The 15,273-nt window shown below is 50.9% G+C and overlaps 1 protein-coding gene across 3 annotated transcripts in view; it reads right to left on the minus strand.

Annotated features, from left to right (window-relative positions):
• Nucleotides 1-4,594: 4,594 nt before the first annotated feature.
• The window catches only part of nup98 (nucleoporin 98 and 96 precursor), a 113,231-nt gene continuing 102,552 nt past the window's right edge, over nucleotides 4,595-15,273 (minus strand). For all 3 annotated transcript variants that reach the window (XM_069892250.1, XM_069892251.1, XM_069892249.1), the window contains 5 exons: nucleotides 14,821-15,042; nucleotides 11,584-11,825; nucleotides 10,517-10,671; nucleotides 8,453-8,564; nucleotides 4,595-6,829 (listed from right to left, as the gene is read on the minus strand). In XM_069892250.1, the coding sequence (XP_069748351.1) occupies nucleotides 6,636-6,829; nucleotides 8,453-8,564; nucleotides 10,517-10,671; nucleotides 11,584-11,825; nucleotides 14,821-15,042 (925 nt within the window). In that variant the 3' untranslated portion in view covers nucleotides 4,595-6,635. The remainder of the gene's footprint in view (nucleotides 6,830-8,452; nucleotides 8,565-10,516; nucleotides 10,672-11,583; nucleotides 11,826-14,820; nucleotides 15,043-15,273) is intronic.

A 15,273-nucleotide genomic window follows, 5' to 3' on the forward strand; every position in this document is an offset into this window, starting at 1 on the left:
GCGACACTAGGTATTATTCTATTTAGGAGAATCCTAGCGAAGATTTTGACTGCAATGGAGAGCAGTGTGATTCCCCTGTAGTTTGAGCAGTCTGATTTCTCGCCTTTGTTTTTGTACCAACCCTCTTTTCAATCTTCTTCAACATGATGCTGAACCAAGCCATGAAAGACCTCAACAATGAAGACGCAGTTTACATCCAGTACCGCACGGATGGCAGTCTCTTCAATCTGAGGCGCCTGCAAGCTCACACCAAGACACAAGAACAACTTGTCCGTAAACTACTCTTTGCAGACAATGCCGCTTTAGTTGCCCATTCAGAGCCAGCTCTTCAGCGCTTGACGTCCTGTTTTGCGGAAACTGCCAAAATGTTTGGCCTGGAAGTCAGCCTGAAGAAAACTGAGGTCCTCCATCAGCCCCCCCACATCTCCATCGGGCAAACAAAATACAAAACGGTCAACCAGTTCCTAGAACGCTTCCACCAGTGTTGTCTCCGCTCCATCCTCAACATTCATTGGAGCGACTTCATCCCTAACATCGAAGTACTCGAGATGGCAGAGGCCGACAGCATCGAATCCACGCTGTTGAAGATCCAACTGTGCTGGGTAGGTCATGTCTCCAGAATGGAGGACCATCGCCTTCCCAAGATCGTGTTCTATGGCGAGCTCTCCACTGGCCATCATGTCAGAGATGCACCAAAGAAGAGGTACAAGGACTGCCTAAAGAAATCTCTTGGTGCCTGCCACATTGACCACCGCCAATGGGCTGATCTCACCTCAAACCGTGCATCTTGGCGCCTCACAGTTCGGTGGGCAGAAACCTCCTTTGAAGAAGACTGCAGAGCCCACCTCACTGACAAAAGACAAAGGAGGAAAAACCCAACACCCAACCCCAACCCACCAATTTTCCTTTGCGACCGTGTCTGCCTGTCCCGCATCGGACTTGTCAGCCACAAACGAGCCTGCAGCTGACGTGGACATTTACCCCTCTTCGTCCGCGAAGCCAAGCCAAAGAAAAAAGAACAGTAGCCTAGTACTATTTTAATACTAAATCAAACTACTGCAAAGAAACAATGACTAAGAATATCTGGATCTTGTAAAGATGAATAACCCCGAGATGTACAGTACATGTCCCTATAGCTGAATAACCTTGTAAACCAGCTCATAAAGATGTAGGTTAACCCCCACCCCCCCACCCCCACCCACTGCAACCTAGCCTAGTAAAGATCAACTTAAACTAACCTAACTTCGGGGTTATTCATCTTTACAAGACCCGAACATCCTCACCAATTCCATCTACAATTGCTAACATTGTCCGAAATTCTACACTTAGGGCCTAGGCTATTTATGTTCAGGCTAACTACTTAAGCCTAGGTTATAGACTAGGCCCCAGGCTCGCATGACGCTATCTCAATCTCATATTAAAATACAAGTTCTCTTATCGAGTAGCCCACAGCCCGTTTTGATCTTGATAATAATAAAGAGATGCTTCATCAGCTCCGGAATACATCGATCTTACTGAGTGAAATGAATACGAAACATGAAATTTTTGGCTAGGGAGACAATACTATAGCCAGTAGTTTAATTGAAGACATATTTCCTAAAAATATTTCACTGAGATAATACGATCATTTAAGGGCAATAACTTCACGAGTTCACTGACAAATCCCTCAGTTTATAAGGCCTAGTTTACCAGTTTAAATGAAGTCCGTCACAGTGTTCTTTGCTCAAGGCCTGGGCTCAAACACGTGCGCGGGGCCCAATTTGATCAAATTGGTCAAATAGGCTTAAAACCGGCCCTGCCTGTAACTCAAACCCTGAAACCCCGGCAACATTCTCGTAAACCTCCTCTGCCCTCTCTCTATACTGGTTACATCCTTCCTGTAATTCGGCCACCAAAACTACGCACAATATTCCAAATTTGGCTTCACCAATGACTTAGACAATTTCAACCCTGACATCCCAACTCCTGTGTTCTATATTCTGATTTATGAAAGCCAACATATTAAATGCCTTCTTCAACACCCTATCCACGTGTGATTAAACTTTCAGAGAATTATGTACCGAGACTCCTAAATCCCTTTGTTCCACTGCACTCCTCAATTGTCCACCATTTAACATGTATGTCCTATTTGGATTAGTCCCACCAAACAGTAGCACCTCACATTTATCAGCATTAAACTCCATCTGCCATCTTTCAGCCCATTCTTCTGTCCTATATCACCCTGTAAGCTTTGATAATCTTCCTCACTGCCCACAACACTGCCACCCTTTGTATCATACACATATTTTCTAATCCTATTTTCCACCCTATCATCTAGATCGTTAATATATATGACAAACAGCAGTGATTTTTGAGTGGAATGCGAGCAAATAGCTGCTCTGATTTTTATAAATGACCTGGATGAAGAAGTGGATGGCTCGGTAAGTTTGCAGATGTTGGAGGTGTTGTGGACAGTGTTGAAAGCTGTCGTAGGTTACAACAGGATATAGACAGGTTGCAGACTTGGGCAAATAGATGACAGATGGAGTTCAAACCAGATAAGTGTGAGGTGATGTATTTTGGAAGGTCATCTTGAAGTTGGAGTACAGGGTTAATGGCAGGATTCTTAACAGTGTGGAGGAGCAGAGGGACTTTGAGGTCTCTGAGGTTGAGATCTCTCAAGGTTGCTGGGGAAATTAAGTAGGCTTATGGTCTGTTGGGCTTCATTAGTCGGGGAAATGAGTTGAAGAGCCTTGAGGTAATGTTGCAGCTCAATAAAACTCTGGTGTGACCACACTTGGAATATTGTGTTCAGTTCTGGTCACCTCATTACAGGAAGGATATGATGGCTTTGGAGAGGGGGCAGAGATTTAGCAGGATGTTCCCTGGAATGGAGAACGCAAGGTCAGCAGAGCTGGGACTTTTCTCTTTCTACAAGATTATGATGGCCAGTGCCTTTTCCCCAGGGTGAGAGCAGCAAACACAAGAGGATGCGTGTTCAAAGTGAAGGGAGGAAAGTTTAGGGGAGACGTCAGAGGTATGGTTTTTTTTTAAACACAGAGAGGTGAGTATTTGGAATGCCTTGCTGGGGTTGGTGGTAGAGACTGGTACAATAAGGACATTTAAAGGACTGTTGATGAAGGGTTCAAGCCCAAAACATCGGTTATGTATCTCTGCGATATAAAGGAAACTGCTTGACCGTTTGCTTTCTCACATAGACCAGTAGATAATTGGCTCTCAGGAAATCCGCTCCCAGCATCGGTTGGTGTATGGCTGCGATAGTGAAATCCCACCTGTAAACCAAGCCTCTTAGTAGCAAACAGACTGATCTGGTGCCGTAGCTGGGTAAGTTGGGCTGTTTAGCCCAGGCTTCTCGTCCAAAGGCGTTCGGTGGCAGGTTGCAGTGTTGACTAAAAATCTTCGTCTGGAGATTCGGTCAACAGTGCAGAAGAGGCCCGTGTGTTTGCCAACCGCCACAGCCATTATTGGCTGCTGGCGGTGCCATTTCCCTGGGTGTTGGCTGAGTAAGTGCATGGTGGGACGAATCAGCGGGCGTTCTGACCCCACTTCTTGTGCTAAAAACATCACCCGTTCCTGCTGCTCACCTTTGGACCCTCCTGCCTGTCTCGGGGGTTGTCGAACTGGATGAAGTCGTCATGCTGTCAGACACAGCTGCCTCAGTTGCGACAGAATTTTTGGGAACTCTGTATAGTCTGCCCGCTTCGTTTGCCACAGCCTGAGGGTGAGAAATGTCTGTGTCGGACAGGAACAAGGCCATATCGCAAGGGTGGTTTTCTAAGAATGTGGCCTTAAACATTCGACATTTGGACTGTCTGTCAGCTAGCGCGAGCATTTCGGTTACTAGCTTGGAGGGGGACCTGACCCCATGTTTGTCCAGGTGTAGGAGATGCGAGCCTCTCTCCATCTCGGTCTTAGTGGAAGTCCGTAGGAGGCGGGCCTTGAAAGCCTTGTACTGACCTTCTACCAGAGGATTGGTTCAGAAAAGTTCGACTTTAGCGGTGACATGCCAGAATTTTGTTGCCTCACTGGTGATATCGCGGAGGTTGAATTGTGCCTTCGCCTGATGAACCACGGACATGGTCGGTGTGGCCAGAATCCCAACAGCCTAATGGCCACCGTGCTCAGCAATGGTTCGTCGGCCATTGTGTAGGGTTCAGAGATGTCTGGACCATCGGGGTCATCAATGTAGTGTCTTTTAAGGCAGAGCTGGCAACGGAAAACATTGACTCACGTCGTAACCACTTTTTAAAGTCACCTCGGGTTTGGCCGTTCTAAAACCGGAGATGACATAATGACACTCCCAATGCGTTTCTCAACCCGTGGGCTTCGTCCCCAAGGTGGAGGGGGTTCCAGCACCATCTCAGTGTGGGCCCCCAGGACTCGTGGTCGGCTGGCATTACAGGGACGATTCGAACAAGAACCCCTGCACCCCCCCTCCAGCTGCCCCTACAGGCCTTTCCATTTTATCCAAATTATACACATGCTAACCCCCAATCCCCTGGCCCCCCTCCCCTGCAGCCCCATCATCCACCCTCCGGTCCAATCCCTGTGGGCACCACCCCCACCCCACCCCGGGCCAATCACAATTAAAAACTTTTAACAATCTGAGAATTTCCTTTATTCACAATTATTTTAAAAAACCTTTAATACACTTCCTTGTAACCAGGCAGGCACAAGACTGCATGAACAGGGATAGTCCCATCAGTGATGGGCTGATAGGCCTCGAGGATGCTGAGCTGTCCAGGTAACCTCTCTGCTGCACATTTCCAATCCACACATGGCCCCATCTGTCCCAGCCCCCCTCAGGCTGCCCAGGATCACAGCCCATATTTACAATGTGTCCTCACACCCGAGGTCCCATTCACACAGCCCCACAGGGGACACCCACTGGGGAGAGTGTGCCCTTACAGTGACACCCCACAGGGGACACCCACTGGGTGAGAGTGTGCCCTCACAGTGACACCCCACAACTCCCACAGGGAACACCCAGTGGGTGAGTGTGCCCTTAAAGTGACACCCCACAGGGGACTCCCACTGGGTGAGATTGTGCCCTTACAGTGACACCCCACAGGGGACACCCACTGGGTGAGAGTGTGCCCTCACAGTGACACCCCACAACTCCCACAGGGAACACCCAGTGGGTGAGTGTGCCCTTAAAGTGACACCCCACAGGGGACTCCCACTGGGTGAGAGTGTGCCCTCACAGTGACACCCCACAGGGGGCACCCATTGGGTGAGAATGTGCCCTCACAGTGACACCCCACAGGGGGCACCCACTGGGTGAGAATGTGCCCTCACAGTGACACCCCATAGGGGGCACCCACTGGGTGAGAGTGTGCCCTCACAGTGACACACCACAGGGGACACCCACTGGGTGAGAGTGTGCCCTCACAGTGACACCCCACAGGGGGCACCCACTGGGTGAGAGTGTGCCCTCACAGTGACACCCAACAGGGGGCACCCATTGGGTGAGAATGTGCCCTCACAGTGACACCCCACAGGGGGCACCCACTGGGTGAGAGTGTGCCCTCACAGTGACACCCAACAGGGGGCACCCACTGGGTGAGTGTGCCCTTAAAGTGACACCCCACAGGGGACTCCCGCTGGGTGAGTGTGCCCTCACAGTGACACCTCCTGAGTAAGAGTGCCCTTAGTGATACCCCACAGCTCCCACAGGGGACACCCAGTGGGTGAGTGTCCTCATAGTGGCACCCTGTGGTGCCATTCACACTGCTCCTACAGGGAACATACCCACTGACGTTTAATCTTCCTCCACATTGGTTCCCACTTTGGAGGAATGAGTAGGGCTTGCAGTGATGAGGTTAAAAATCAGGCCCATGCATCAGCCAAGCCCTGACCTTCAGGCATTGATTTGCTCTCAGCACAACACCTGCTCCTTCCTCACTGCAATGAGGTGGCGCTGGGGATCAATCCCCCTGCAAGGTACACACTGGGAACAGTTCGTGGTCAGGCAGTACTCGCGGAGGAACAGTCATGGCTCCCGGGCAGCCTTTGCGGAGGGACAGCGGACCAGCAGCTGGGGAAGGGAGAAGGGGTCAGGGCAGTGTATCTGGCAGTGCCACCCCCTGGCAGCTCAGTTGTGGTGCCAACCTATTCCTGGAATGTCCCGAGTCGTTTGCTGGTGCCCTGCACATTGGGACCATGCTGTTGTGGCAGGATAGCTTCTCCACCCTCTCTTGGGGCTGTGACACTGTCTCCTGAGGGCGCGCACATACAGTGCAGCAGAACCTTGCATGGTGGCTGGGCACAGCAGCACACCGACTGATACAAACCAAGGCAGATCCAGCATCTACTCACAACATGGCTAAAAAATAGTTTATTGTCAGCTTCAGCCCTCGTTGGAGTTCACCAGGTCCGGGCTGGAAGGGAAGGGGTTCAGAGCTCAGCTTCCATCTGTAGAATGTCCTTTGCTTAGAAAATTATTACATTTAAAACATCCCAACAAGCATCTATGTCTCAGAGGCTGTGTGTGGGTCCAGCAGTGGTCACTGAGGGTGAAGGTCTCATGGAGGTCTCCTTCCAACCTCAGTGGCGATCATGTGCTCTGTGGGAGGACGGGAGGGGGCTGGGAATGGCACCCCTCCTCCCCTCCCGCTGACGGTCGGGAGTGATGGCTACGGGCCGACGGTCAGCTCCTGCAGGTAGTTCTGGGTCAGGCTGCGGAGCTCCTCCAGGGCGTAGTCCTCTGGCATGGGCAGCCTGCGGATGCAGGGAGCAAGCAGGCGTAGCTGGGCTCCGCGGGCCTGGTCACCACTACGCTGCAGGCCCAACACCACTCGCAGCATGTTGGCAACTTGCTTGGCCATGTCTGCATAGGAGGCAAGGAGACAGGGTCAGAGGAAAGATGGGTCACCGCGTCCTCCACCCCCCACCCCCCTCACCCGTCCCCCGGGCTCAGGGTCACCATGTCGGAACACCTCCTGGGGTCACTGCATCTGGCCTCTCCAGGGTTCGGGACTACCATGTCCACCCAACCCCTGGAGTCAGGGCCACCCTCCTCCCAAGGGTCATCACATCCTCCCACACCACGGGGTGCTGAAACAATTCCCATCCCTGAGCAGACTCCAACTGGGCCATTTGCGTGAGGTTTCAGATTTGGGCACACAGGAATATTAAGGAGAATATCCACCCCCCCACAACCCCAATGAGGGGAGACACACTCAGACAATACCCAGGCAGCTCATTCAGAGCCAGTGTTGGAGATCAGCTACTGGGGAGGAGGCGGTGTGTGATCACTGGGTGGGGGCTGTACTACAAGCCTCTCCGCAGCCAGCGTGGGGTAAAGGAACTGATACGGAGGCAGGTTAGGGAAAGGTGCAGAAGCCACAGGGTTGTCATTGTGGAAGTCCACATTTCCCAACATTGCCAGGAAGTTCCTTCACTTGTATTGGGCAGAATTGGTTAAGTGCATCCAAATGAGGCCATTGAACTGAACTGGGGAAGTGACCACACTGGAACTTGTACTGGGGAACAATCAGAGTTCATGGGGAGCATTCTGGGAACAGTGATCACAACTCCAGTTTTTACAGATGGTGATGGATGAGGAAAAATGAGGAGGATGTAAAATGGGGGAAGAGCCAGACTACAACTCTATCAGACCAGCACTGTGGACACAGACTGCAGGAAGATGCTATTGGACATGTCCACATCAGGCTGTGGGGGACATTCAAAGGCCAGATGGTCATAATTTAGAGGTTCAGGAACCCTGAATACAAGAGATACTTCAAACAGTGAAAAACAAAGCATACGCAGTTTAGGAAGGTGAAATCAGTCAGGTGCTTAAAGATTATCAGGGAGATGGGCAAGGTGGGGGAGTCGGGGGCATGGGAGCCAGGAGTGAGCGCAGCAAGAAGGGAACACGAGATTATATGGGAGAGGAAGGGCCCACTGAAGGAGAAAGAGGGAATTTGTACTCGAGGACAGAGGGGCAAGATACTAAATGAGAACTTTGCACTGGTATTCACCAAGGAGAAGAATATGGGATTAGTGAGGGAAGGGTCTGCTGACATTCCAGGGCAGGTCATTAAAGAAGGTGCTGCTGGATTGACTGACAAACATCTAGGTGCATGTCCACAGAGTTTGATGGGGTCTATCACAGGTTAGTGAAAGGGGCTAGGGCTTTGTCAAATTTCTGCATCTTCTCAGCCACAGAGTAGGTCTCAGATGATTGGAGAGTGGCCATGTTGTTTCTTTAAGGGCAATAGTGAACAGTCCAGCAAATTGGAGGCCAGTGAGCCCCACAACAGTGGCAGGAAGCTACTGGAGAAAATTTATGCCCCCCCCCACCCCCCCCGTGAAGCAGTCAAGTTTGGATTTTCATGTTCTTCTCTCCTACTGACTACATGGAAAAGCTCTTTGTGCTACGCGAGGTGAAGAGTAGGACTCCCGTGGAGAACGGCTGGTGTAGAAGGACAGAGAATGTAATATGCACCAGACTGGGCCAGGCGATCCTTGGCCGTGTGACACACAATCAGCTCTATCCGCGTGCACAGGGACATCAATTCGGAATGGATCCGCTCCAGTTCATAGGCTGGATTCTCCACCTGCAGAACACGAGGTTACAGTCACAAAGCCCACACCTGGACCTGGCCAAGGTTTACGAGCAGGCACGGCTATGTTGGGGCTGAACAAGATATGGGCGGTGTGCTGAGGTGTTCAAAGTTGGACGCGCTGCAGGGGCTGCATCCTTTCTGCCCGAGTAGAGCAGTGCAGCACCCCATCTCCTGGTGTGGAAGGGTGGGTTGGTCCACCTCACACTGCCCACTGGTTCAGGTGGGTTGGGTACATGAGGAAGCAGGCATCTACCACCCAGCACCAGACACAAGGTCACGTTGGAGCAAGTGTGGCGTGGCCAGCAGGCCAGAACACTGGCCAAGCTGACCACACAAACCTTTCTCAACAATGACGGAGCGACCCTACCCTCATGGAAGGAAGGTCAGGAGTGACTGGACCCAGCCTGGGGGAACCCCACTTGTTAAATAGTTGGACCTTGTAATGGAGGATCTGCAGAGTGAGGCTCGAGTGGTTTTGTTCAGGAGTGCATTCACCTGGTTATTCAGCTGATGCAGTGAGGGAGCAGAGAAACGTGGGTCCCAGGTTGCAGCCCAAGGACAAGGCCGAAGCCTCACTGTATTAACCCCACCCCACTCCCACCAGCACAATACAGACCCTTGGGCCCATAATGTGGTGTTGACCTACATAAACTAACCCAACAAACTAACTTGGTGATTCCAAAAAGGGGAGCGGTGGGAAAATGGGGGAGGTGCCAGAAAGGGGGTGGGTCTGAATCTTCTGTCTTGTTGATCAGTTTGCTGCGAAGCTTAATGAAGAAGCCAGGGCAGTAATTTTCTGCCCAGTCTCGGGGTAGCCCGTAGTGAGGAAAATAAATAGCAACAAGGTGTTCTCCCGAGAGCTGGTCTCGGTGGCCACCATGTTGTATTGGCGCCACTACCCCCTCTCAGAGCCGCCATCAAGCCCCCCTACCCTCTCAGCGCTGCCATCAAGCCCCCCTCCCAGCATCACCACCAACCCACCTTCCCAGCGCCGCCACCAACCCACTCCCTGTGTCATTGTATTGGAAGGTGGTTGGGGGGGGCAGGGGGGCACTCTGAATGTGACCTGGAGGCCAAGGGGGCAGCAGTTTGAAAATGTTTGGGAACCACTGAACTAGCTCTTCCCTCCCTCACACCCATAACCCACTATTTTTCTTACATCGACATCTTTGTAAAGTGTATTTTATATGTCCCCATTGTACCAGCCTCCACCACACCCAGAAATGGATTCCAGGCACCCACCACTTTGTTAAAAAAAATCCTTCCCTCTGACATCTTCCCGAAATGGATGGCATGGTTACCCCAACACTGCTACAGCTTGAGTGACCTGGACCAGGTTTGAATCCTGCACTGTCTGTAAGGAGTTTGTATGCTGTCCTTGTGCCTCTGTGGGTTTCCTCCCCAACATTCAAAATGTACAGGGGTTGTAGGTCAATTGGGTGTAATTGAGAGGCATGGACTCGTGGGCCGGAAGGGCCTCTGGTGTTTGCTACTGAGCCCTGAGTAAAAGGTGCTGGCTGTCGTCCACACTCCCCTCACAATCTGCTATTAAATTATCTCCCGTCCTTCTTCGCTGCAAAGAAAAAAGCCTTGGCTCGCTCAACCTTTCCTCCCATGACACGTTCTCCAATCCAGGCAGCATCCTGGTAAATCTCCTCTGCACCCTCTCCAAAGCTGCCACATGGTTTGCATTCAGGCGACCAGAACTGAACACAACTATCCTATCAACTACATCCAGCTTCCACCACTCACCCACACCCCGGCAGGAATTTACTGCCCGGACATCATAGGGATGTGGGAGGTAACCAGAGCCGCCGAAGGGGGATCCACACAGTCTCAGGAAGAACATACAAACTCCACACCGACAGTGCTGTACCTGCCCTACAATGTGAGATTCCCCCCTCCCCCATTTGTCTCCACAGTGACACGACCCCAGCACTCACCTCAGCGATTCCCCGCACCATTTCCACGACTCGGATGTAATCATAGAAGATGGCTCCAGCAGTCTCCCAGTCCTGGATCTGGAAGATGTACTCGGGCAGGGCCAGCTTGCCCAGGAAGTAGTTCAGGTAGCTGTAATTCTCATTGATGATGGCATCTATGGTTGGGCAAGAACAGTGGGTGAGATTGCCTCATGATCAGAGAACATTGCCACATTGGTGAATGTGGGCTCAATTTTAACATTTAAGAAGCATTTGGACAGGTCCATGGATGGGAGGGGGATGGGGGGCTATAGACTGGGTACAGGTTAGTGGAATAGGCAGAAGAATGATTCAGCACAGACAAGTGAGACCCATTTCTGTGCTGCAAATATTCTATGGTTCCAACTCACCCCACCCAACAGTATCGGTGGGGGAGTTGGGGGCAGTCAGGACAGCTGTCAATCTCCGCTCCAGCCATGACCCTCACTAATCCCAGAGGGATTATGAATCGACATGGTTAGACTCAGCTCAACAGTCATCTAATCCTACTGAGATCAAGCTGCCCAGACCTACTGGCTCTCTCAGGGGAGACATCTCTCCTCAGTTTGGGGACCTGTTTAACCCCCCCTCTGCTCACACACACCATGAATCTAGCCTGTCAACACCTTCATTCATGTTGGCGCTCTCGGTTACTTGCACCTAATATTAGAGCTGACCTGTTAAGACTGCTCGTAGAAGAACTCTTCTTACTGTCCCAGGGATAACCTGGTAGGGGTGGCACAGTTTGTGTAGTGGTTAGTGCAACGCTGTCACAGCGCCAGCGATCGGGACCGGGGTTCGAAGCCCGTGCTGCCTGTAAGGAGTTTGTATGTTCTCCCCGTGTCTGCGTGGGTTTTCCCCGGGGGCTCCAGTTTCCTCCCACCCTTCAAAATGCACTGGGGATGTAGGTCCATAGGCCGGAAGAGCCGGTTACCGTGCTGGAGTCTAAATTTCAATTTAAAACAATTAAACATTGATAAATTTAAAATTAAATGAAGTTAAACGAGCGGGGGAAAGGCTGTCGAGGATGAGAGGCTCCTGCCACTGACCTGACGCCAAGTGGCGGACCACCAGCTGGTGGCATTGGTTCCAGCGGCCTGCTTCCATCAGGTGTAGGGCCTCTTTGTGGATGTCACCCTCGCGGTGAGCTCGCAGGCTCTTGGCGTCGTGGATCCACTGGGAGGGTATGGCCAGCTGTTGCTGCAGGAACTGCTCCTTCTCTCGCAGCTCATCACTCTGCGCCAGCGTGCAGTGTCTGTTCAGCTGCTCCCGAACCGCTCTCGCCCGGTGCCTGCCGAAACACCGGGCCTTAGCAGGAGTCACCTTGGTACGGGGTTGAAGCCAGCAACACTCCCTGGGGACACGCGGATAGCGGGAAGCCTATCACCCAGGGGACGCAGCAGGATCTTCCAGTGACACAAACTGGTGAAAGGAGTAGTTCAGACAGAAGCAGGGAAGTTGTTTCCACTGGTGGGGAAGACATAGCCTCAAGACTCAGGGGGCAGATTTCGGAGGGAATGATCGAGATGAAGAAGTAGGTTAGGATGGGTCAGTAAGTTGGCAGATGACACAAAGGTTGGAGGCGTTGTGGATGGAGCTGAAGGTGGTCATAGGTGACAACAGGATATCGACTGGATGCAGAGTTGGCCAGAAAAGTGGAGATGGAGTTCAATCCGGATAAGTGTGAGGTGATGCGTTTGGGAAGGACAAACCAGAAGGCCGAGTTAAGGGTTAATGGTTGGTTACTGAATAGAGGGACCTTGGGGTCCAAATCCATACATCCCTCTACAATGCTATGCAGGGTGATAGGATAGTTAAAGCCTATGAGATGCTAGGCTCCATTATTCAGGGGATTGAGTTCAGACTCGTGCGATCATGTTGCTGCTCTACAAATCTCTGATGAGACTATTCATTTCTGGTCACCTCATTACAGGAAGGATGTGGAAGCTGTGGAGAGGGGGCAGAGGAGATTTACCAGGATGTTGCCTAGAGAGGAGAACAGGTCAAGGTTAGCAGAGCTGGGTCTCTTCTCTTTCGAGTGTAGAAAGATGAGAGGAGACTTGATAGACATTGACAAGATTCTGAGAGGGATAGATAGGGTGGACAGTCAGCACCTGTTTCCCAGGGCTGGATCAGCAAACACCAGAGGATGTGTGTACAAAGTGAAGGGAGGGAAGTTTAGGGGAGATGCCAGGAGTAAGATTTTTTTTAATACACAGAGTTGTGGGGGCCTGGAATGCCTTACCAGGGATGATGGTGGAAGCTGAAACATTAAGGACATAAAGGAGACCATTAGATAGATTTAGCCTCTGTGGCAATGTATTGCACAGACCCACAACTCTCTGGGTAAAAAAAATTTTCCTCATATCTGTCTTAAATGGCCTTCCCTGTATTCTTAAACTATGCCCTCTCATCCTAGTCTCTCCCATCATTGGGAACATGTACCCTGATTTCATCCTGTCAAGCCCTTTGATAATCATAAATACCTCAATCATGTCTCCCCTCATCCTTCTAAACTCCATCGCATATTATTGAAGTCTTTCTAACCTATCCGCGTACGACAATCCTGTCATCCCGGGAACTAACCTCGTAAATCTGCGCTGCACTCCCTCTATAGCAAGTATGTCCTTTCTTAAATATGGGGACCAGTACTGGATGCAATACTCCAGGTGAGGTCTCACCAGGGCCCTGTACAATTGCAAGAGGGATTCTCTACTCCTATACTCTAATCCCCTCTTTATGAAAGCCAACATACCGTTCGCCTTCTTCACCATTTGCTGAACCTGCATGCTAGTTTTCAATGACTGGTGAACTAGTACGCCCAGATCCCTTTGCATGACCCCACTCCCTAGCTTAACTCCATTTAAATAATACTCTGCTCTCTTATTACTGCCTCCAAAATGGATAACCTCATATTTGCTCACGTTGAACTTCATCTGCCATTTTTCCGCCCACTCCCCTAACCTGTCCAAATCCCCCTGCAATTTCCTGACATCCTCCTCGCACTTCACACTACCACTCAGTTTAGTGTCATCTGCGAATTTGCATATGTAATTATTAATCCCCTCAGCCAAATCATTTACATAAATGATAAACAACTGAGGACCCAACACCGATCCCTGTGGGACCCCACTCGTCACATTCTGCCATCCAGAAAATGACCCGTTTATCCCAACCCTGTTTCTTATTTCTCAACCAACTATCTATCCATGACAGCACCCTATCCCCGATGCCATGCTCCTTGATTTTGCTAACTAGTCTCCTGTGTGAGACCTTATCAAAGGCTTTCTGGAAGTCCAAGTCTATTTTCCCACTCAGCTCCACTGCCTGGCCTTCTCCCCATAACCTTTGATGCCCTGGCAAATCAAGAACTTGTCAATCTCTACCTCAAATACAACAATGACCGGACCTCCACAACTGCCTGTGGCAACAAATTCCACAGATTCACCACCCTCTGTTCTGAGCAGACATCTTTCAATCCTGAATTTGAACATTCATAAGAATGATGCCTGGAGGTTAGGGCTCGAGTTACCAGGAGATAATGGATAAGCTGGGACTGTTTTCTCCAAAGTGGAGCGCGCATGATAGAGGGATACAAAATTCTGAGCAGGTCAGGTTGGGGAGATAGCCAGAGTCTGTTCCCCATGGTAGCAGTGTCAAACTAGAGGTTTATGGTAACAGGAAGGAGGTTTAAAGAGGAACTGAGGGGTATATTTTTCACAGTTTGTATCTGGAACGAGGTGCCAGGAGAGGGAGTGGAAGAGGAACGAGCACATTTAGGAGGTGTCTGGACAGGTACTGGAATGAACAGGGCTTGGAGGGATATTTAATTAATGCAGGCAAGTGGCCTACTACAGTCAGCCAGGATGGTGGGTTGAAGGGCCTGTTTCTATGCTGTGAAACCCTGATTCTTCCCCCATAACTAGGCATGGTCAGCACAATTCTATTACAGCGTTACCAATTGTGACGGAACCCTGGTTCGAATCTGGCGCTGATTGCAGGTTTGCATGGGTGTAGGTCAATTGGCTGTAATTGGACGACACGGACTCATGGGCCAAAAGGGCCTGTTACTGTGCTGTCTGTCTAAACTTAAATTTAAACATTTATATTTAAAAATTCACAACCAAGGTTGCTCTGTGTGATGCATTGGTGCTGGCCCTCAGCTTGTTTTACTATGATAGGTCTTCATCCAGTCTTTCACCACCTCACTGTGACAACTGGAGACCGATGAGCTACATGCACTTCAGAAAGGGAAGGAGCCAACGCACGCCTCGGGGCGAACTCACTGAGGATTAGGGATGTGCAACAGCACAAAGATCGCCCACTCCCAGAGGCCTGCTGCCTCCAGCTGGGCAGCGTAGCTGGTGTGGACCAGAGCCTGGTGCTTCTCCGACAGGTGGGTGTAGTTGAGAGCTTGCAGCACTGCCCACAGGTGCCAACTTAGCCGGAAATCCAAGTGGTCGGGTGTCACGGTCCTGGGATTGAGGAGCGGATGGAGCTCATGGTGCCTGTGGAAGAGTGAACAAGAAACAGAACCACTGGATTAAATCAGGACACATTCACCCAGACACTGGGAGAGGCAGCTTAGGTCTTGGACACAACAGAGGATGAATCAGTGTACTCAAGAGATGGGAGTAGGAACTCGGCCATCAGGTGGAACATATGCTAATGGGACTGAACCCCGTGGCTCTCAACACTCACACCAGAAACTCATGGGTCCGAGAGATTCAATCACCGCA

Source organism: Narcine bancroftii, chromosome 7 (assembly GCF_036971445.1).
Source record: "Narcine bancroftii isolate sNarBan1 chromosome 7, sNarBan1.hap1, whole genome shotgun sequence".
NCBI lineage: Eukaryota > Metazoa > Chordata > Chondrichthyes > Torpediniformes > Narcinidae > Narcine > Narcine bancroftii.